General features: G+C 44.3%; 1 protein-coding gene across 2 annotated transcripts in view; it reads right to left on the bottom strand.

Annotated features, from left to right (window-relative positions):
• Positions 1–24,633, bottom strand: part of TRIM65 (tripartite motif containing 65) — an 86,983-nt gene that overhangs the window by 7,085 nt on the left and 55,265 nt on the right. For both annotated transcript variants that reach the window (XM_077459372.1, XM_077459371.1), the window contains 2 exons: positions 14,487–14,658; positions 13,928–14,071 (listed from right to left, as the gene is read on the bottom strand). In XM_077459372.1, coding sequence (XP_077315498.1) covers positions 13,928–14,071; positions 14,487–14,658 — 316 coding nt within the window. The remainder of the gene's footprint in view (positions 1–13,927; positions 14,072–14,486; positions 14,659–24,633) is intronic.

Here is a 24,633-nt window from a genome sequence, read left to right as displayed (position 1 = left end):
GAAGTTGAGCTGGGTCGGATGGTCGGTCCATTCGAGTGTGTGCCGCTTGAAAATCTGGTGGTTTCTCCGTTGGGGAATGTACTCAAGAAGAAACCCAATGTCAGAAACCATGAATCAGACCGAGACAGAAGTACAATTAAATCACACTGGTTTATTAATAAAAAATAAAAAGGTAAATAGAGTAAGCGTAGTCAAGCATAGCCAGAGTCCAGTAACCAGATGGAGTAGTCAGCCAGGCCAGAGTTCAGTAACCAAATCGGGTAAATCAACCAGGCCAGAAGTCAGGGATCCAGGTAGAGGAACAGCAAGCAGGATAAGGAGCCAAAAGGGATGTCAGAAAGCCAGTCTTTAAACAGGAACGCAGGAGATGGTGTCTTGTGATGTGACCAATGCGAAGGCAGAGATGAAGTGAGCTGGACAGTTTTAAGTAGGCAGGTCAGACGAACAGGATCAGGAACAGCTGGGTAACCGTGGAGAGAGATGAGAGCTGGCAATAAGCCGACAGCTAGGCAGCCAGCCCAGAAGGAAGGGCTAAGCAGTGCCCCCTCCTCAATGACCCCTCTCCCTCGGAGGGCCACCGGGCTTGAGGGGAAAAGTCTATGGAGGAGGGACGAGGGGCATGTACGTCTGAGGATGAAACCCAGGAGCGTTCCTCTGGACCGTACCCTTTCCAATGCACCAGGTACTGAATGCGTCCACGGAACCTAAGGGAGTCAACAATGGATTGTACCTCATACTCCTCATGATTCTCAACCTGTATAGGGTGAGGACGTGGCAGACCAACGGTTTCAATAAGGAGACATGAAATACATCTGAGATGCGCATACTAGGAAGAAGGTCCAACGCATAAACCACTGGGTTAATCCTGCAAAGGATACGGAAAGGCCCAATAAACCGAGGTGCAAACTTCAGTGAGGGAACACAAAGTCAGAGGTTGCGAGTAGACATGTGCAGAGTAAAATATTTCGTTTCGGAATTTCGTTTTCGTCTGAAAACTTAATTTATTTAGTTACTCCCGAAATTCGTTTTTATTTATTTCGTTTTTCGTTCAAAAATTGCATTCGTCCGAAAATCCACATGAATCACGGTCGAATCTGTCTTTGAAGGCTTATGGTGTCTGTCGAATGTATAAAGAAGATTCGACGGAGCTAGTATATAGCATACTTTAGAACCCTATTAAAGTCTATGGGACTCCAACGTTCAAAATCTAAAGTGCTCATTTTAAAGGCTAATTTGCAAGTTACTGTCCTAAAAAGTGTTTGGGGACCTGGGTCCTGCCCCAGGGGACATGGATCAATGCAAAAAAAAGTTTTAAAAACGGCCGTTTTTTCGGGAGCAGTGATTTTAATAATGATTAAAGTGAAACAATAAAAGTGTAATATTCCTTTAAATTTCGTAGGGGGGGGGTTGTCTATAGTATGCCTGTGAAGGGGCGCATGTTTCCCGTGCTTAGAATTGTCCCTGCACAAAGTGTCATTTATGCAGGAAAAAAAGTCCTTTAAAATCACTCGCAGCTATTATGAATTGTCGGCTCCGTAATACAGAGAACACTCATTGAAAGTCATTGATAAAAAAATAAATAAATAAATAAAAAAAGCGTGGGGGTCCCCCAAATTCAATTACCAGGCCCTTCAGGTCTGGTATGGATATTAAGGGGAACCCTGCCTCAAATTTAAGAAAAAATTTGACGTGGGGTTCCCCCTAAAAATCCATACCAGACCCTTTATCCGAGCACGCAACCTGGCAGGCCGCAGGAAAAGAGGGGGGGACAAGAGAGCGGCCCCCCCTCCCTCCTGAACCGTACCAGGCCACATGCCCTCAACATTGGGAGGATGCTTTGGGGGTCTGTGACCCCTCAAAGCACCTTGTCCCCATGTTGATGAAGACAAGGGCCTCATCCCCACAACCCTGGCCGGTGGTTGTGGAGGTCTGCGGGGCGGGGGGGCTTATCAGAATCTGGAAGCCCCCTTTAACAAGGGGGACCCCCAGATCCCGGCCCCCCCCTGTTTGAAATGGTAAGGGGGTACAAAAGTACCCCTACCATTTCACAAAGAAAGTGTAAAAAATGGTTAAATAAAACAAACACACTTTTGAAAAATTCCTTTATTAAAAATAAAAAAATAAAAAAAAGATTCCAGCGGCGGTAATCCACTCTTGCTATCCAGCGACGGACGGTCATCTCTCCACCTGAAGGGTCTGGTTATGGATATTTAGGGGGAACCCCACGTCAATTTTTTTCTTAAATTTGAGGCAGGGTTCCCCTTAATATCCATACCAGACCTGAAGGGCCTGGTAATTGAATTTGGGGGACCCCCACGCTTTTTATTTATTTATTTTTTTATCAATGACTTTCAATGAGTGTTCTCTGTATTACGGGAGCCGACAATTCATTATAGCTGCGAGTGATTTTAAAGGACTTTTTTTCCTGCATAAATGACACTTTGTGCAGGGACAATTCTAAGCACGGGAAACATGCGCCCCTTCACAGGCATACTATAGACAACCCCCCCCTACGAAATTTAAAGGAATATTACACTTTTATTGTTTCACTTTAATCATTATTAAAATCACTGCTCCCGAAAAAACGTCCGTTTTTAAAACTTTTTTTTGCATTGATCCATGTCCCCTGGGACAGGACCCGGGTCCCCAAACACTTTTTAGGACAGTATCTTGCAGAATCTTTTCTCTGTCAAATCTTTTTTCTCTGTCGAATATTTTCTCTATATAATCTTGGACTAATAGAGGTAAGGTTAGGCACATTCGAACACAGGTTCTATAGACACAGATTGTTCAGAGTCATGTCGAATCTCCTATTCTATATCGAACTGTTGTAACAATGAAAACGAAAATAAAGCATTTATTTATGTCGGATCTTTCGTTTTTCGGATTTTGTGCTTTCGTTATCGTTTGTCAAAACGAAAACGAAAATAGCTGAAATTCGGACGAAAATGCATTCGGACGAAAACGAATGCACATGTCTAGTTGCGAGATGACAGCCAGACCCCGTCCCCAACCTGGTAAGAAGGTGCCGACTCCCGTGGGAGTCTATGCCCGGAAGTGGGTGCAAATACCTGTCTTAGACAGGTATCTGCACCCCCCTCCCTCCTAAAAGGTGGCAAATGTGATACCCCTGGGTTCCAATGAGCGGAAGTTCCACTTTACAGTGGAACCGCGCTTTAAGTGGAATACAATGACACATCTTTGAGAACCGGTCAACCACCATAAGGATAACAGTGTTGGCTTGGGAGTTGGGCACCTCCACAATGAAATCCATTGACAGGAGGGTCCAGGGCCTCTCTCCATTGGGTATGGGTTGTAGGAGACCTACTGGAAGGTGTAGTGGAATCTTACTCTGAGCACACACGGAACAGGCAGCTACGAAGGCAGTTACATCAGCCCGTAGACTAGGCCATCAGAATTGTTGGGAAATGGCCCAAATGAGTTGATTCTTCTCAGGATGGCCAGCTGCCTTGGGAGAATGGTAAGTCTGGAGCACGGAGGCACGGAGACTGTCTGGGGCAAAACAGCGGTCACAAGGTTTCTCAGGAGGAGCATGGACCTGAGCAGCAAGAATTTTGTCACCCAAAGGAGAAGTAAGACTGATGCGAACCGTAGCCAAGATACGATCAGGAGGAATCTCAGGAACCGGAACAGACTCCGACTTGGAAGTGGAGGAAAATTGACGTGACAAAGCACCAGCCCTTACATTCTTAGTACCAGGTAAGAATGAGACATTGCAATTAAAACTCGACAAGAAAAGAGCCCATCGCGCCCTTCTGGGAGAGAGGCGCTTAGCCTCAGACAGGAATGTGAGATTCTTATGGTCATTAAGAATGAGAACCGGCACAGTGGTACCTTCAAGGAGATGTTTCTATTCTTTCAGGGCTAAAATTATCACCAACAGCTCTCTGTCACCAATCTCGTAATTGCACTCAGCAGGTAACAATTTCTTGGAAAAGTAGCCACATGGATGCATAGCGCTCTCAGAGATAGGATGTTGAGACAGAAGGGCGCCAACTCCAGTCTCAGACGCATCAACTTCTAGGATAAAAGGCAATGTAGGATCAGGATGTGCCAACACAGGAGCAGAAACAAAGGTAGCCTTGAGAGTCTCAAAGGCCTTAATGGACTCCAGAGACCAACTCTGTGGGTTACCGTACTTTCTGGTCATATCAGTCAATGACTTGACCAGAGACGAGAAGTTATGAATAAACTTCTGATATTAGTTGGCAAAGCCCAGGAAATGCTGCAGAAGACATAAACCCATGGGTCGAGGCCACTGTAAGCCCTTGTACACACGGTCGGAGAATCTGTCGGAATGAGTCTTATCGGACCGTGTCGTCAGATAATCCGACTGTGTGTGGTATGCATCGGACTGATTCTGTCCGAATCTCCGTCCGACCCAATTTTCCAACATGTTGGAAAGATTTCCCAACCAACTGGGCCGGAAGGACCTAATCCGATCATGTGTAGAGCATTTTTATCGGACCAAGTGCCACGCATGCTCAGATCAAATTCCTACATCAAAGCTATTGGCTACTAGCCTGAATGTAGTCCCATCGTAAGGAAATTACGTCATCACGTTCTGAAAGATCGGATTTTTCGCCAACTTGGCCCGACCGTGTGTATGCAACAGTTTCGGACACAATCCGTCGGGCTAAATCCGACGGGCAAAATCCGACGGATTTGGTTGGCAAAATCTCCGACTGTGTGTACGTGGGCTAAGACTGCCGAAAGTTTCTCTGGGTCCATCGAAAAAACAGCAGTGGAAATGACATAGCCCAGGAATATAACTTGTTCACGATGGAACTCGCACTTCTCCAGTTTACAATAGAGACTGTTCTCTCTTAGTTTCTGAAGCACACGACAGACATATTTGTGATGGCTCTCCAGGGACTTAGAAAATATGAGGATATCATTGAGATAAACCACCACACATAACTGCAACAAATCTCAGGCAGGTCAGACGAGCAGGATCGGGAATAGCTGGTTAACTGTGGAGAGAGATGAAAGCTGGCAATTAGCCGACAGCTGAGCAGCCAGCCCAGAGAAGGAAGGGCTAAGCCAGCCCTGACACCCAACAAGTTTTGGTTGATTCATCATTTATCGTATCCAAAAGGGGGTTCGGTGAATGAATTTATCGATCCTGGCCTGTGTTCCGTCTCGTACACCTCTTTTGATGCGGCGGTTCATTGGGTTTGTTTCTATGGCCGTGGGACGTTATTGGCAAAAACGGATATTAAATCCGCTTTTCGATTGTTGCCAGTGCATCCTGACAGTTTTCACTTGTTGGGTTGTCGGTGGGAGGGCGGCTATTTCATTGATCATTGTTTGCCGATGGGGTGATCTATTTCATGTTCATTGTTCGAAACGTTTTAGTTCATTTTTTGAATGGGTGGTTCGGGAAGTGTCTGGGATTCTGTCGGTCATTCACTATTTGGATGACTTTTTGTGCATTGGACCAGCTGGCTCCAACCGCTGTCGAGTTTTGTTGGGCACAGTGCAGCATATGGCAGATTGATTTGGTATTCCGCTGGCAGCTAACAAAACAGAGGGTCCTGCATCAGCTGCAGTCGCTTCTAGGTAAGCTGAACTTTATGGGTAACACCTGCCGGATCATGCCGATGGGTAGGCTGCCACCACAGGGGTTAGTTCGCCACGGCATCACATTCGCCTTACTCGTGATCACAAGGCGGATTTGCTGGTATGGGAGTTCTTCCTGGAGTCATATAACGGCAGGTCGGTATGGATGTCGGAAGCAATGTACAGTTTGGTCTAGAGCTCTTCACGGATGCCGCAGGATCAGCTGGGTAAGGGGCATACTTTGGGGGGCAGTGGAGTGCTGGTCACTGGCCATTAGTTTGGAGGGAGGCAGGTTTCACCAAGAACTTGCCATTGTTGGAATTGTTTCCAATTGTACTTGCCCCTGAAATATGGGGGGAGCAGTTCCATAACAAAAAGATCAGTTTCAACTGCGATAATATGGCAGTTGTGCAGGCGATTAACAGTGTATTTGCTTCTTCGCCACCAGCGGTGCATTTGTTGAGGCATTTGGTGCTGACTTGTTTGCGTTGTAATGCTTTTGTGTATGCTGTGCATGTTCCGGGTTGCGGGTTGCACTTCATGCAATTCATTGGCCTATGCCCTTTCTCGGTTAGTGGAAGAAGTCTCGCTCTTTGGCTCCAGGAGCAGTGCAATTGGGGGTTCCTTGTCTGTGACAGCTGTGGCGGATTGCCTTGGAGTAACAGCAAAGCTGGTTCAGAGGTCGGTGAGTGCGGCTACCTGGTCAGTGTATTCAAAAGTGTGGGAGGAGTGATTTGGACTCCTACACAGCCTAGGTGGGGAAGCAGTTGTGGGGGACGATGGGTTCCTGGTACTGTACTTTTTAGGTTGTAACGTGGAAAAAGGGGTGTTGTCATCTGTGTTGAATAGCAAGTTGGCAGAGTTGGACTTTTTGTTTGTAAGTTATTGGGTCGCTTGGATTGCACCAAGGATTTTTTTGGTAAGCAAGCAGTTAAGGGTTACCGTAGAGGCAGGTGGCCGGCAGACTGCAGGTGGCCAGTTTCCTTTTAGATATTGGGTTCATTGTTCCATGTTTTGCCAAGTGTGTGTACTTCGCCTTATGAGGCCTGGTTATTTCAGGCTCCCTTTTCATTGGCATTTTTTGCCGCCATGCGCATTGGGGAATTGGTATGTTCTTCCAGATGGGGGTCTGATGGGTTGCAGTCCGCTGATGTGCAATGTGGCGATAGTTTGTTGATATTTTGGATACGTAGATCCAAGATGGATCAAGCTGGTTGGGGAGTTAGGGTAGAGCCGTTTGAGGTTTCTGGCTCACCAGCTTGCCCGGTACTGGTGGTTTCACATTTTCTAGCATTACGCCCTGGGCGCATTGGTCCATTTTTGTTGCATGAGGATGGCTCTGCGTTGTCCCGGTACCCGTTCATGGCGGTTTTCCTCAGGTGTTTGAAGTTGTTGAGTTTTTGTCCATTGGACTTTGCATCGCATTCTTTCCGCATTGGGGCTGCTACAGAGGCTGCGCAATGGGGTTTGAGCAAAGGGGTCTTGCGACATATTGGCAGGTGGGAATCTCTGCTTTATCGTCTGTAAGTTCGTCCTAATTTATTATAACTGTCATGGTTGGTTGTATGTTGGTTTGTTCTCTCTGTGTATGTATGGTTAATATATTGGGTATAGCTTTAGGTATGTGTGTGCCTTTGTTTTTGTCATCCTTTTTCTTTCCAGGTGAGGGCTCGTGTTTGATTTGGATCATGGGCCACTCATATGTCCACTGGGGTGCGAGGAGAGCTGATGTTTGGCCTGATGGATGTCAATTAGGCATTCCCAGGGAGGAGGCTGTCATTCGCTGGATTGTGGTGCCAGGCCTCTTGTGGAGCAAAGTGGTACCTGAAGTTGAGCATTATGCTCAGTTTGACAGAGCACCGGATGTGCTTGTTATACATGCTGGGAGCAATGATTTGGGTCTTAGGAGTGGAAGAGATCTAATACAGGATATAAAATGTGATTATTTTTTTTTTTGATCGTCTGGTCCGAGATGGTGGCACGCACACGGGTGGCCAGGTCAGTTTCCGGACTTAACAGAGCCAGGGTGAAAGCTAACCAAGAGGTGGCCTGTTTTTTTATGCAGAATGGGGTTTATCCGTTAGGCACCGGGAGCTAGAGTCAGAACCCTGGAGATATTTACGGGGAGACGGCGTTCATGTGAATGCCATGGGTATCAATATGTGGTGTCTTGGCCTGGAAGATGGTATTCAGAGGGCACTGTGGATGTGGAGGTCTGCACAAACCTAAGGTGTCAGGTTTGTGTGGTGGTGGCAGGGTGCAAGGTCCTTTTTTAGGTTATATGGGCACCAAAAGGTATGGTGTAATGACACGTCTGAGGTACAGCTCCCAGGTGGTGGATGTGTAACTGCTAGTTGTCTGAGTTTTTTTTTGCGGCTGGAGGCCGGTGAAGCGACAAGCAGGTACTGTCCTGGGTTTTTATGCCTATTAGGACCTTGCAGCCTTTTCTCTTTAAATAGTCTGGTCTAATTTATGTTATTAATGTTAATGATTGGTTATTTATATTTGTTAATTCTCCTTTAAGGGGGTGTGGCAGGCAGCCTGTCCTATGTCTACAGGCTTTTGCTAGTAGGTATCCCTCATTCCCATCTCAAAAAGTTGGGAGGTATGAAGCAGAATCTTTGGGGCTGTTTGGAAGCGCTGTATACAGAACTCTCAAAACGCCCCTGCCCATTACAATGAATGGGCAGCGCTTCTGAAGTGCCTGAAAAGTGCCTTGGAAGTGCAGCAACATGGGAGTTTTTAACCCTTCATCGGCTGCTAGCGGGGGTTAAAAGCAACCTGCTATCGGCTAAAAACTGGCGGCCCTAGTGTGAAAGGGGTATAAGGTTGGCTATTACCCAGCCTCATTTATACTTACTAAATGGCTTTGGTGTGGCAAGTATACTGTGAATACCTGTGGCCAGGATCTCAGGTGTTCAAATCACTGGCAGCTGCTCAGCCTGTACAACTGAATGACAGCCTGAAAGAAGCCAGGGCTGTCTGCACATCCAGTGGGTACCCCCAGTCTGGGTCAAATGTCTTGCCCTTGATGCAGTCGGATTGCATTTAGGGGCAACCATCTATCCCAAATAGCAGGTAACCAATGAATGTGCTAAAACATGTCCTAAATGTCTTTGGCTTGTCATTCAGCTGACACCGCTTCCCCAGGAAAAAAATGATCTATGGAACAAAGCCAAATGCTTGTTCTTGAGGTGTGGGACCTGCGCATCTTAGGCAGGATGGAGAGGGGAGCCAAATGGAAAACCAATTTGAAAAGTAAGCACTATTTTACAAAACAGAGGACTGCATAATAATGAGGCTTATGCATAGAGGATTTTTTGCAAATGTCATTAAAAGTTGAACAAATCCTTTAACCCTACTGAACATCCTTGGGATGCAATTGCATGCCAGTTGCAAGGCAGGTTTTCTCATCCAACATCCGGTACCATCACAAATTGCAATTTACACAGAGACATACAAAATCTTGAGGAAAGTCTTCCCAGTCTTGCTATAACAGTGAACACTGTTATAGCAGCAAAGAGTGGACCAACTCCTTGTTAATGCCCATTGCTTTGAAGTTCAACAAGTTTATAAAAGGTGTGATGCTTAGATGTCTACAAACATCTGTCAATAATATACATATATTTTTATGTTCTTCCTCTAACTGTAACTTGGCATCTTTATTGAACGAAAGCTGCAAAAAAATGACATTACAGGATAAGCGTTACTATGGCTATTTTAATGCTAATGAACTTGCCTATCTAGTCTGAAAAAAGGCTAGTTAGAAAGTAAATGATTTTGGCAGAAAATGGAAGTGATTTCACTTGTCCATATATGTGGCTTTTGAGGACAACAACAGAGCTCAATGGAAAAAAAGTGAGCAGTGATCACCATTGTGTACCGACTGGGCAAGAAGCAAGCATTAAAGTGGATGTAAACCCTCATATATACCCAGTGAAGGGAACGGCCTCAGATGATACACAGAGATTAAACAAATCTCATCTCTCTACATAAGTTTTACATGTATATCTGCTGTCTTTTACATTTTATATACTGTTTAGAAAGTTTCAAACGTGTTAGGAGATTTTCTTTTCTGGTTCAGCACTGCAGTGAAGCCTGGGCAAACAGCCAAGACAGCTGCTTGAAGGAAAAGCACACCCCCCCCCTCTCCTCATAGGTAGAAACTTTCAGAGCTGATCATTGAATCGCTCAGCACTGTGCTAATCTATTTATAGCATCCTTCCCAACACAAAACTCAAACTGCTTTTATCATATGTGATGGAGATTGTGTCAGGAGTTATCAGGCTGATTACAGAAGAACTGAGCAGGAGACAGCTACAGGACATAGTGCTTTGAAGAGAGATAACAAAACACTGCAGATATATGTGCCCAGCTCAAATTTCATGAATCGGGTTTACATCCACTTTAACTATCAGCACTGATTGAAGTCCCTGATTCAAAGCTAGATAATTGTGTGGATAAACGAATACTTTGTTATATGTTTAACTAGTTCAGCTCTTTTGACGTGTCCGGTACCTTCAAAGGTTAAAGAGATTTAACAAGCTCATAGATGAAGTAGCAGCCGTGAGTTTGTTTCTGTTTTTATTCAGCTGGCTCAGTTCTTTACTGTAAAAGTGATCTGGGTGGCTGTAGAGCTATCCAATTACTTGAATCACAGCTGCTGCCCCCCTCCACCAGCATCTCCCTTCTCATCCTGTCCCCAATCCCCTCAGCAGAAGTGGTTCAGAGCCGTCATCTATTCACTCGCACACAAGCTCATCTTTTATTCTGTACAAAAAATCAGGGCTTATACAGTGTTTATGTGTACTAAAATGAATTGTAATGTATTTTTTTCCAGAATATAGATTTAATAACCAGTTGCCCAAATATTGTGCAAAAAAATCTATTTACTTTCTCTTTTTCCTACAGGCCTTCTGCTTTCAGAAGGTATATCATGTTCTGCAGGTTTTAAATATTTTTCTAACCAAAAATGCAGAAAAAACAGATGTGTGAAAAATAAAAAAAATAGCTACAGAGGGGAATCGGTTAAATATGTAGTTTAGGGTTGAATGCTTGTAAATGTGCTGGATTCACTGGTTTAGTCTGTGCCTTGCCTTTTAACCTATTCAGCTCTCTGTTCACCCTTTTATAGCTTTAACAAAGATTTCCCTTTATTTACCATATTTTGTGTAAATGATTATAGTTGAATTCCGTACAACCCACAACAAATAATTACCATTCACTAAACAATACAATGCAGAAAATGCAAGTACATCTGTTGTTGTTTTATTGCCGTCTGTGTCCCCTCATTTCCTGTCAAGACAGGAATAATGTAAAATTTCTTCAATAAGGGCACAGACAAAAACCCATTTGTAACAAAAGATGAAAATTTGACCCTTGGACAATTTTTATATTGCTGTCTGTGCATTCTTGTCTCGGTTATGCCCACATTCCCCCATTTCTTTTATTGGTGTCAAAGGAAGTAGGGGAAAATCTTCTCATTGGGGTCACAGACAGAAATAAAAAAATAAAAAAGCTAGAATTTTTAACTCATACTTGCAAAAATAGGTTTTCCTGAAGCCAACATGGCTTATGATAACCCCCCCAACACCCCCCCCCCCCCTCCACCGACAAAGACCAGTTTAAATCTGTAAGTAAAGAGAGAGACTGGCCCATTCTCCTTTTTGTCCTCAAGATCCGTAAGGACATGATGTTGCAATAAGTACCTACCTGCTGACTGATTCGGAGTCCACCTGGGTTCAGTCTCTCCCAGGCGGAGTCCCACATCTTAGGATGCTAAATGCACCAACAAGATGGGGAGCCCCTTCTGGTGGTATTTTGAGGCTGGCGGTTCTCTAACCAGAAGTGTCAAAACCTTCTGTGGTGCACCTGAGCTGGTGTTTGGATGCTGGAGTCTGTGCTGCATGTTTCTGGGCCTTTGGTCAGCTCTTATTTTATGCTATCCTTTCACTCTCCCTTCCCATTATTCCTGGGGCTTAAATTGTGTATGTCTTTTCTTAATTAGACTGCAGGTTTTTTTTTTCCGTTGGTAATTTTTTGCCTCTTCCTGTTGCTTCCTTGAGTACTGGTGCGAGTTTGCTGGGGCGCGGTGTGTGTGTCACTTAGCACAGCATATTTCCAAAAAAAAAACCCAGAGGTATTAGCTTTGCCATTTTTGTAGGGGGGTAGGGGGACACATTAGCATTGTTCCTGAAGGGCCTGCTTTAGGTTCTTTTGGGAGGGAGGACAATTTTTAGTTCCTGGGAGTTCATTCTGTTATGCATTTACTGGCACACCGTCTATCTGTTGATCTGTCTCTTGCTTGAATAGCTCTTTGCTTCCTCTTCTGAGCAGTGTGCCTGCACCACAAACCTATTACCAGACTAACATGTCTGTGGATATTGCCTCTGAGACCTCTCTAAGGGCAAAGGACTCTGTGAGCCAGCAAGTCATGGCCCTTGATGGGCAAGTAGTTATTTAGTGTCTAACCGAGTTCTCCAGCCACTTATGCAAGCAAACTCTAGGCACAATGTCAAGGATGCAGCCCTGCAGAGGAGGTAAAGGGGTTGCAAACCCTTGTTTGTTTTTTTTCCAAAAAAATAACAAACATGCCTACACTTCACAATCGTTTTGCACAGAGCAGCCCCGATCCTCCTCTTCTGGGGTCCCCCACCAGCCACTCCTCTTCATCAGGTGCCCCAAATGGAAAGCTGCTTTCTCTGGGGTCACCTGTGCAACTTTGATCCCGAATTCCACTGCTGCATCTATTGACACAAACAACGGGACTCAGCCCTGCCCCCTGTGTCACTGGATTTGATTGACAGCAGCAGGAGCCAATGGCTCCCATATTCAATATATTTATACCCAAGTGCAGTAGTCCAGGAACCGACGCATTAATGTAAAAACGAAATGTTGTTAATTCTAGAACCAGTACATAAAAGAGTTAATTGAGGAAGTTGTATGGCTTGAGAACAACACACGCTAAGCAATAAGCAACACAAGTGCTGCAAACCTATATAAATATGTTCCATAATGGCTGTGCAGTAATGATGACAGAATAATAGCCCAACTTGTATGCTTACATGCCTGAGCGGCCCACTTGTGCTGGCAGGGATGGCCTTGTGCAGCAAGCCAAAAGATGGTGAAATAGCAGAGCCTGTATCCAGTTGATAAGGCAAGGCTATGTGGCATGCCCATGTATGAACTAAAAGGATGTCTCTACATGGCGGAAGCCAGAGCCATGCAAGCCAGAAGTGGTGCACCAGATCTGACTTCACTAGTGTGCCGGAGCCCGGAGGACACGAAACCCAACCCGCTACCTGTAACAAGTAAAGAGGCTGAGAGGCATGAAGCGCAAGCAAGGGCATGTGTTAGGCCATTTCCATGACCTGGTCATGATTTGGTCATTGATATGGCCTTACACATGATTTTGCTTGCGCTTCATGCCTCTCAGCCGCTCTGCTTCTTCTGCGTAGCGGCTTGGTTTTGGGTTTTCCGGTCCTCTCATGAAGTCACATCTGGTGTGCCACTTCTGGCTTGCACAGCTTTGGCTTCCACCGTATAGTGATGTCCTTGTAGTGGATACATGGGCATACCTCATCATTGGACATACAGTTTCTGCTAAGCCACATTTACCATCGTTTGGCTTGCCGCACACTGCCACCAGCACAAGCGGGCCACTCGAGCATACAAGTTGGGCTATTATTCTGTCATCATTATCATTAGTGCACAGCCATACTATGTAATTTTTTTTAATAAGAGGCTTTTAGTTTTAACATTAATGAGTTGGTTTCTGGACTACTGCACTTGGGGATATATATATATATATATATATATATATATATATATATATATATATATATATATATATATTTATTTATTTATTTTTGATCATAGGACCTACTCAGCTAGTCCCTAAGTGCTTTATCTGCTAAGTGAATTTGTTCATGGTTGCTAACTACTGTGCTGTCGCCTCACTTTCGGGCTCAAATGGGCAACACAGCAGCAGTGTCATATGTTTAGAGACAAAGGTGCACTGATGGCGGCTTCCTGAAAGAAGACGAATGATCATGTCTGGTGGACACAGCCGGTGACCTATCGTGCGACTGCACGGCCCTGCAAGATACGTGTTCTGGGAGGATGTCATATGACGTCCTCCCAGAGCAGCATGCTCCCGCCCGGCCATTTTTTTTACTATAGGCCAGATAGGAAGGTGTTAAACTGGTCCTGTGGGTTTAGACAGGGCCAACATTATAAGTATGCTGCCATGGATTGGCCTCAGGAAAGAAAAATTACAGTAAGTGTTTGATACAATTTTCTGTTTTCTTACTGAATAATTCAAAAATCCATGATGAGACAGTACCTTGAAAAAGCTGGTTTCTGATGGTGCTCATGGTTGTGGGATCTGTTACTAGTTCTGTCTTCAGTTTACTAGGAAATGATCCTAAGGTCTGTGTTGGGCGACATGTACTTGTTATACCAAAACTGGAAGACTTTACTGAGATCTCTATAAAAGAGAGAAACTCGTTACATCCAATATAGTAGAGTGCATATAATATAATTAGATATTTGGTGTCCTCCAAACTCATCTCACTTGTTTACTCCAATGAGCTGCAAGTACCCATTTGGAAACTGGCTAGAGATGAGATTGAAGAAAGCCCAGGCTGCCCTCTAATCTTGATATATCAGGGAACTCATGCTATATCAAGATACTTGATACGGGATCTTAAGCCCCATACACACTATCAGATTTTCTGCTGATTTTTGTCTTCAGATTTACCAAAACCATATAATATGAGGTCAAACCTTAGGAGTTTCAATTTGTATGCAATCAGGCAGGCCCTTGTACTACATGGTTTTGGTAAATCTGAAGGTAAAAGCCAGCAGAAAATCTGATAGTGTGTATGGGGCTTTACACTTACCTATAGTTCCTGCTTGTGTGGCCACAGGGTGTAATGCATTGGGCAGCTCCTCTTGAAGTAATCTTGTGACTTCAGGCAGAACCTTAGTGATTGCATTCATCTGTGCTGTTCCACAGAGCTGAACGTTTGGTGGTACTGGAGCACATCCAACTGGGGCAAGTTGTGGAAGACCCTGCGACAGCAACAGGATAACTTAATGGAGATCTAAACTCTAAATAGATGAGTTGTGCATCATAAACAACTGCCACATATTTTTAAAATACTGTTATTTTTTTTTTACTTTTTGGCATCTCTCTGCTGCTAATCTTCTCTTGCCCTTTCAGCTATTTCCTGTCTACATGCACTTGCTCCAGCATCAGCTGTACAAAATTCCTCCAGACTGGTCTACTGATAACAACAATGATGTATCATGCCTGCACAATCTCATTGGCTTGTAGTTGGAACTAGGAGTACGTGTGACAAAATGAAAATGCAGGAGCAAAATTGGAATTTATTTGTCACCACATAACAGAAAGTACTGTCGAAGTTAATATGAGGTGCTAGTGGTTTCTGTTTAAATCTACTTTAGGGCCCCTACTAAAAATAGCGCCTGTATAGTGCCTGAAAAAATCTGGCCCCTTTCACTCCAGTGTGAAACCTGGAGGGCTTTCACACTGGAGTGGTTTGCTAGCAGGATGGTGAAAAAAGTCCTGCTAGCCGCATCTTTGGAGCGGAGGAGGAGCGGTGTATTCACCACTCCTAAACTGCTCCTACCCATACCGCAGGCAAAGCGCTGCTGCAGTGGCGCTTTGCGGGAGGTTTTAACCCTTTTTCGGCCAAATTAACCCTTTTTCGGCCGCGGGTTAAAACTGCCCCGCTAGCGGCCGCATATTTAGAGCCACTTTACCGCCGACGTCCGCACCGCCCCAGTGTGAAAGGGGCCTAAGGCTTGGTTCACACTTGGTGACAGCAGAAGTCCGGTGCATCCCTGTTCTCCATTTCTCAGTGGTTGTGCTGTGTAATTTGGTCCCCTGTATAACCTACAAAACCTGGCTGCTTCTGCCTGGTTCTGCTCTCCCCCTATAAACTGACCACGGTTTATCATGGCTGTTGAGCCCTGACACTGTGGTCAGTTTTCACGCTTCCGTCATCTGCAGTTCTTTTGTCTGCTGTCCCCCGTCCTCTCCCCGCTTCCTTCCCTCCCTGCCTGTCAGCTATGTCCACTCCCCAGCCACCCCCCCCCCTGCTACCATCATAACTATAGTATAAGCATGTCATCCCCTCTGTTAAATAACATTGTGTCCCAGTGTCTGTGCTGTATAAAAAAGATGTCAATTTCTGCCTTATGTCAGAGCGTCTCCTGGCACTCATGTGACCGCTCGGCTCTCTATTCTCTCTCTTCCCCGGCTCACATCAGCAGGAGTTCTTGGCCCCTCCTACTATAGCTGTCAGCCTGGGAGAGGAGAGAGCAGAGGAGTCACGTGACACTCTGATATAAGGTAGAAATTTACATTTTTTTTATATAGCACAGACACTGGGGCACATAATGTTATTTGACAGAGAGGATTGTATGTTTATTCTATGAAAAGGAAAAACAGAAAAGTGCAATATTTGTTATACAATAGCAAGTAACATATGACCACTCAAATCAGGTAAAGGATGAGAAGCTCATCTAGGGGAAGGAAACCCGCGAGTGCAGTCCACAATGCCTCAAGTCCGGGATGTATCCATGCAGTGACAATCGCGGTGAAGCAGAAAGACGCCGGCAAATGCTGTGGTGTTCCGGGTTGGCTGCATGCTCTGAAATGCATTGTGGTTCTCCTTTCCCCCCGTGATGTCACACGCCTATGTGTGCTGCGCTCCAAGCTGGTTAATTCCAGCCAACCCGGAACAACACAGCATTTGCCGGTGTTCTGTCAATTTCTCCAACCCATCAGAAACTCAAACCGTGTCACTTAGTAATTGGATATTTTGACAAATTGGTGGTTGGACACAACACAGACAACCGGATAGAGTGCGGTACAGGAAGACTGAGCTGTTTTGACAGCACAGCGGCTAACTTGGACAAAGTTATTGCCGCCAGAGGTGGCCATTTTGTTGATTAGTATCAGAGCGGAGTAAGAATCTCCACTCATATTATCCTGGACCGTAATCTATTCGGTTGCCAGTGTTGTGTCCAACCACCAATTCCTCAAAAACTCCAATTACTGCTGGTTTAAAGAAAGCGTAAGTTAAGTGGTTGGAGCTTCTGACGGGTTGGAGAATTTGACAAACACCATCTTTCTGCTTCACAGCGATTGTTGCGCCATGGATACATCCCTGGACTAGAGGCATTGTGGACTGCACCCGTGGGTTATCTTTCCCTAGATGAGCTTATTCTTTACATGATGCGAGTGTTCATATGTTACTTGCCATTGTAATAAATATTGCACTTAGAGGCGCTTTTCTGTTTTTCGTTTTCAAATTGCATCTCAGAGTTGGCTTCACTCCAGAGAAAAGCTTTCACCCTTAGTGCTGGTCTCCCACTCGAGAATTATGCAACACCATCATTAAGACTTTTTATTCCTTCTCCATGGATGTTTTGTTTCCCATCTCTTCCGCCATGGACTCTTTTAACCCATCACTCATCTAGTGCATGTTTTTAACACACACATCCTGTGCGCTAGCATTACCATTTGTTTTTGTATGTTTATACTATAGTGGCTTAACAACCACTTTACGTTAGCCAAGAAAAAGTATTACCTAAACTCCAAACTTGCTTCATTGCTGCTAACTCAGTACAACATTCAACTAAAGTTATACACAGTAATATTTGGGGTAACAGATTTAATTCTACCCCTTTAAAGATGACTTGTGGATTTTTTTTCCTTCCCAAACCCCCATACACATACCTTTTGGTCTATCCTTATCCCCTTTCCTCCCCTATACCCTTCTTCTTTCTTCATAACCACCACACACACACACACACACACACACACACACACACACACACAACACCCTTTACCAACCCTAGTCCAAGTGGTGCCAAAACACATTACTGCGCTCTCTCTCTATTCTTCCTCCACTCCTTCTAACACTCCAAATAAACCCTTCCAATCCCCTTTACCTATCAGACTTACCATACACCCATAGCATAGCTTATGTCAGCTACCTGGTACTGCCCTATGGCCCAACCCCAATACCCATGCTATTAACATAAGGTGTACCCTCCCTAATACAAACAACCAACCCCTTTACCAACCACACACTTAATACCTTACCAACACCCTTCCCTGGACATTGCATTTACCATTGTTTCTTCATTTAAAGTACTATACAGTGCCATTCTCTTGAAAAAGAGAAGTCTTTGAGCCAGATTTATAATCATCTGCTTTTACCAACATCAGGGAAAAAGATGAAAAACTGCGCTAAGGTAAACAAACAATAAGTGGAAAATTAATCCCCAAAAACTGAAATCAGCTGCGGCTTGACTGTATCACATATTACAGAAAAAGGCAATTAGAAAAAATATTAAGCCGGGCTGCGCGTCACGCTAAACATCACCTCGTGTTCAGTGTCCAGGCAGGACGGGTTTGTCCGTGTGCGTCCGGCCGGCGCGACGGACTTAAGGTTTGTAACTTCAACGACCTTGTAAGTGTTATTTTATATTCTTACGTTTTTTAATAAAGGGTTTTTACACTATTGGAGCCCTATTCTCTTTTCCATGGTGTACGTTTTGAGCCTTCCAAATTTGTGAGAAGTATCCCACAAAAAACGCATCCAGCTATGAAGTTCCGGTAAGAAGTAACTTCAGATACTTGGTGGTGGATTGAACACTTTTCGTATATGGAGGATTCTATTTGCATTTAATCCATTACAGCTGGACTTTTTTCTTCATTTTTTCATTTGTTTATTATTTTGTGTGTGTTTAAAGACTTTCAGTTCACGGGTGTTTTGTGATGTGATCACTTGATTTACAAAAAAAAATTTGTACACCAACTTGTGACCTGCCCTCTTAAGAGTGTGGCTGGGAATAATATTTATATTGTTTGTTCTCCCACTGGTTGGAGGTAGAACAATATTGTTCTTACATTGTTACTTTAATTTGTTGTAGTGCACTTAGTGCGGCTTAACCTTTTACCAACATCATACTTCAAGTGTGAGCCACCACGCTGATCGTAGCCTTTCTTCTCGTAAACAAGGTGCATTCACAGTGGCACTCCTTTGTTTAGCTTTTCTAAATGCAGACTGCATCTGGGAAGTACAAACAACTTTTATGCTTTCAGATTACGTTTTCCTGTGTTTAGATGTTCCTATGTTAAAGTAGGTTCAGCGGCATTTAGCTAAATTTACACATGATTAACGTTTTCTAATCAGATCCTCGATGCAGCTAAACTGACTGCATCTAAAATGGTGAGTTTGAATTACACCACTGAAAACTAATTACCTGGGGGGTGTGGCTTGCGCACACAGGAAGATGGCCGCTTAAGCCCAGAGCTCTCCACAGCCGACCAGATTACAGCGATTAACGGGCAGGTGAATAACCGTATCGTTATACCGACCATACCAAAATACTTTCCAGCTATCAGAGACCATTATGTCTCGTAAACGGGGTCAAGAACAGGGCCTGAAAAAGCTCACAAACTTCTCATTTAAATAGAACGGTGGGCTGAGGAAAAAACAAAATGGCGCCGCCGGAGCTGAGGAGAATAATACAGCGCTATTTATTGATAAAAAACACGGCCAAATGAACGAAAACTGTACAGGATTATCATCCTCTTATATTACTGACTCTCCTCAAACTTCACTAACCTCTCAGAGTCCCGCAAAATCGCAGATGAAAATGGACTCATATCACCAGAACACTAACGCAGTGAATACAGTAATACAAAGTGAGAGTACCATATCTTTATTACAATCATCCATTGCTGCTTTCCCTACCTCAGGACAGCCGGTTTTGGATACCACAATGAAAGATATGCTAATATCATTGCAGTCCTCATTTGTATCAAATTTATCCTCCCTAATCCACAACTTCTCCCTAGAAATGAAACATATGGATGGGAGATTACATTATATGGAAGATAAAATGGAGGAATGTACTGTAACAGTTAACAAACTAGTTGATGCATATACAGAACAAAAAGATGATTTCTTCCGGGTCAAGGCAAAACTGGCAGATCTCGAGGACCGTTCTCGACATAATAATATTAAAATAAGAGGAGTACCGGAGTCCGTTCCACCCACAGAATTACGTAACTATGCCAGCACAATGTTTTCATTATTACTACCTGATTTATCTCCAATTGAACTTACTATTGACCGTATTCATAGACTTCCCAAACTGCGACACCTAGAAGAATCGATTCTCAGAGACGTCATTCTGCGAATTCACTTCTATCAAGCCAAGGAACAAATTTTATCGAAAACCAGAGAATTAAAAATTCTCCTAGCTCTGTATGCAGATATAAAACTCTTTGCGGATCTATCGCAATCTACATTGCAAATGAGACGTCAACTAAAGACAATAACAAAAGCACTATCAAATCATAAAATGATATACAAATGGCGCCACCCGGCCACTATACTAACCACCTACAATGGCAAACAGCATGCCATATCTATTATTGATGGCAGTATGCAGCTACTCTATTCATGGGGTATCATACTAGACCCCCCACAAAATGTTCCTAAACTGCGAGGAAAGCCAAAAGTGTTTCATTTCAGACACCACAAGGAACAGAGTAAAGCGTAATTTAAATGAAACCTTCCTGCCCGATATTTATTAATAGTTACATGTCCGGTCAGCCTTTTTGAACTGGAATCTTATTATCTGAACTTTCCCCCCTTTCTAGGTCAGCACCTCCTAGAGATATTTACTGCTGACTTTGTGTCTGTCCTTTTTGGAACGATTTATTATTATTTTATTTTTTATAGATATAAGTTTTGATATTGATAATTTTCTTTATTTATTTTTCTTTCTTTCTTGAATAATACGTGCCCACTAGTAACGTATATTAACTATTTAGTATATATAGTGAATTAACTATATTGGTTTATTTTTTATAACAAGTATTGCATTTTTGACATCCTTATAGTGTAGTCCTCTACATTGTTTAAGGTATTGTATCTCATGTCTCTACTCTTTACTCATATCTAGCAATATAACTGAGAATTACTTTAACCACTTGCCGACCGCCTAACGCCGATGTACGTCGGCAGAATGGCACGGGCAGGCATAAGCACGTACATGTACGTGATTTGCCTCCCGCGGGTCGGGGGCCCGATCGGGCCCCCGCCCGGTGCCTGCGGCGGTCGGTTTTCGTTCGGGAGCGATCCCGGACGAGGGGACGGCCATTCATTCATGGCCACCCCCTCGCGATCGCTCCCGACGAATAGAAATCCCCGGTGACATCACTTCCTCTCCTGTAATGTAAACACAGGAGAGGAAGTGATGTATTCTCTCCTCCGTGTCGGTATTTTTCGTTCCGACACGGAGGAGAGCGGATCAGTGAGTTGCACCAACACATCCCACACACAGTAGAACATGCCAGGCACACTCACACCCCCCCTTTACCCCCCGATCACCCCCCCAATTACCCCTGCCCCCCAGTCACAGTGACACCAATGTCATTTTTTTTTTTTTTTTTTTTTTTTTTGCATTGGTGTCATTTGTGACTGTAATAACTGTTAGGGCAGTTAGAGTTAGCCCCCTTTAGTTCTAATGTACCCCCCTAACCCCCCCAATAAAGGTTTAACCCCGTGATCACCCCCCGTCGCCAGTGTCACTAAGGCTGGGTTCACATTGCAGCGGTTTATGAGAACGAATGTGATTCGCACCGCACTGCAGTGCAAATCACATCCGATCTCTGTGCGATTCGAGTTCAGCCATTCGCCGCACCCGCCGCACCCGCCACACCCGCCGCACCCGCCGCAAATTCGCACGGGACCCTTTTTTTGGCCCGCAGCAGAATCGGATCGCATGGGTGTTCACACCATGCGATCCGAGTTTGCAGATCGCACTGCGATATGCGAACTGATCTGGGGGTGTCAGTAACATTTCACTGACACTCCCAGCAGTTCGCATAGGGCAGTGTGAACTGCCGCCGGGAGGCATGCGATGCGGGAACCCGCCGCGGATTCGCGGCGTTTCCGCATCGCTCCAGTGTGAACCCAGCCTAATAAGCGATCATTTTTCTGATCGCCGTATTAGTGTCCCAGGTGACGCTAGTTAGGCAGGTAGGTATTTAGGTTCGCCGCAGCTTTTTATAGCGCCAGGGACCCCCATATACTACCGCATAAAGCCCCCTGATTGCCCCCTAGTTAACCCTTTCACCAGTGATCACCATATAACTGTTACAGGTGACGCTGGTTGGTTAGTTATTTTTTTATAGTTTCAGGGCACCCGCCATTTATTACCTAATAAAGGTTTAACCCCCTGATCACCCGGCGGGTGTCATTTGTGACTAATAACTGTTAGGGCAGTTAGGGTTAGCCCCCTTTAGTTCTAAGGTACCCCCCTAACCCCCCCAATAAAGGTTTAACCCCGTGATCACCCCCCGTCGCCAGTGTCACTAAGGCTGGGTTCAGATTGCAGCGGTTTGAGAACGGATGTGATTCGCACTGCAGTGCAAATCACATCCGATCTCTGTGCGATTCGAGTTCAGCCATTCGCCGCACCCGCCACACCCGCCGCACCCGCCGCAAATTCGCACGGGACCCTTTTTTTGGCCCGCAGCAGAATCGGATCGCATGGGTGTTCACACCATGCGATCCGAGTTTGCAGATCGCACTGCGATATGCGAACTGATCTGGGGGTGTCAGTAACATTTCACTGACACTCCCAGCAGTTCGCATAGGGCAGTGTGAACTGCCGCCGGGAGGCATGCGATGCGGGAACCCGCCGCGCATTCGTGGCGTTCCCGCATCGCTCCAGTGTGAACCCAGCCTAATAAGCGATCGTTTTTCTGATCGCTGTATTAGTGTCACAGGTGACGCTAGTTAGGCAAGTAGGTATTTAGGTTCGCCGCAGCTTTTTATAGCGCCAGGGACCCCCATATACTACCGCATAAAGCCCCCTGATTGCCCCCTAGTTAACCCTTTCACCAGTGATCACCATATAACTGTTACAGGTGACGCTGGTTGGTTAGTTATTTTTTTATAGTTTCAGGGCACCCGCCATTTATTACCTAGTCTCACTAGTGTACCCCTAAATTTAGGGGTGTCTACTTTCCAAAATGGGGTCATTTGGGGGGGGTTTGTGCCATCTTGGCATTTTATGGCCTTCAAAACTGTAACGCCCTTAGAAAGCCTGAAGGCGGTGCTTGGTTTTCGGGGCCCCGTACGCGGCTAGGCTCCCAAAAAGTCCCACATATGTGGTATCCCCGTACTCAGGAGAAGCAGCAGAATTTATTTTGGGGTGTCATTTCACATATGCCCATGGCATGCGTGAGCAATATATCATTTAGTGACAACTTTGTGAAAAAAAAAAAAAAAAAAAAAAAGTTTGTAATTTTCCCGCAACTTGTGGCAAAATATAAAATATTCCATGGACTCAACATGCCTCTCAGCAAATAGCTTGGGGTGTCTACTTTCTAAAATGGGGTCATTTGTGGGGGTTTTGTGCCATCTTGGCATTTTATGGCCTTCAAAACTGTAATAGGTAGTGAGGAGTGAAGTCAAATATTTACGCCCTTAGAAAGCCTGAAGGCGGTGCTTGGTTTTCGGGGCCCCGTACGCGGCTAGGCTCCCAAAAAGTCCCACATATGTGGTATCCCCGTACTCAGGAGAAGCAGCAGAATTTATTTTGGGGTGTCATTTCACATATGCCCATGGCATGTGTGAGCAATATATCATTTAGTGACAACTTTGTGAAAAAAAAAAAAAAAAAAAAAAAGTTTGTAATTTTCCCGCAACTTGTGGCAAAATATAAAATATTCCATGAACTCAACATGCCTCTCAGCAAATAGCTTGGGGTGTCTACTTTCTAAAATGGGGTCATTTGTGGGGGTTTTGTGCCATCTTGGCATTTTATGGCCTTCAAAACTGTAATAGGTAGTGAGAAGTGAACTCAAAAATTTACGCCCTTAGAAAGCCTGAAGGCGGTGCTTGGTTTTCGGGGCCCCGTACGCGGCTAGGCTCCCAAAAAGTCCCACATATGTGGTATCCCCGTACTCAGGAGAAGCAGCAGAATTTATTTTGGGGTGTCATTTCACATACGCCCATAGCATGTGTGAGCAATATATCATTTAGTGACAACTTTGTGTAAAAAAAAAAAAAAAAATTTTTTTTTGTCATTATTCAATCGCTTGAGGCAAAAAAATAAAATATTCAATGGGCTCAACATGCCTCTTATCAATTTCCTTAGGGGGTCTACTTTCCAAAATGGGGTCATTTGGGGGGGTTTTGTACTGCCCTGCCATTTTAGCACCTCAAGAAATGAGATAGGCAGTCGTAAACTAAAAGCTGCGTAAATTCCAGAAAACGTACCTTAGTTTGTAGATGTGACAACTTTTGCGCAAACCAATAAATATACAATTATTGACTTTTTTTTTACCAAAGACATGTGGCTGAATACATTTTGGCCTAAATGTATGACTAAAATTGAGTTTATTGGATTTTTCTAATAACAAAAAGTAGAAAATATCATTTTTTTTCAAAATTTGCGGTCTTTTTACGTTTATATCGCAAAAAATAAAAATCGCAGAGGCAATCAAATACCATCAAAAGAAAGCTCTATTTGTGGGAAGAAAAGGACGCAAATTTTGTTTGGGTACAACATTGCATGACCGCGCAATTACCAGTTAAAGCAGCGCAGTGCCAAAGTGTAAAAAGACCTCTGGTCATTTACCAGCAAAATGGTCCGGTCTGAAAGTGGTTAAGGAATATATTTTCTATAATTGTATCCAAGTAGATATTTTCAGTATGTCCATTAATGTATTGTCCCTAAATGCACGTGGACTGAATCATCCCGGAAAAAACGCTCTTCTATGTGGAGATCTGCTTTATCACTCAACTGTGATATTTTGTGTGTCCAAAACACACACATTTTGTTCAAGATGCATCTCCCCAATGTAAACACAAACAGTTTCCACATATCTTTCAATCAAATTACTCTAAAAAAAAAAAAAGAAGTGTGTTGATAGCTGTCAGGAATACCCTTTCTTTTCAAGTTGACAATTGTATCACA

The sequence above is a fragment of the Lithobates pipiens genome, unplaced genomic scaffold, assembly GCF_037356315.1.
Source record: "Lithobates pipiens isolate NorthernLeopardFrog02 unplaced genomic scaffold, aLitPip1_a1.2 Scaffold_28, whole genome shotgun sequence".
Taxonomy (NCBI): Eukaryota; Metazoa; Chordata; class Amphibia; order Anura; family Ranidae; genus Lithobates; species Lithobates pipiens.
This window is presented reverse-complemented; position numbering and strand designations above follow the sequence as displayed.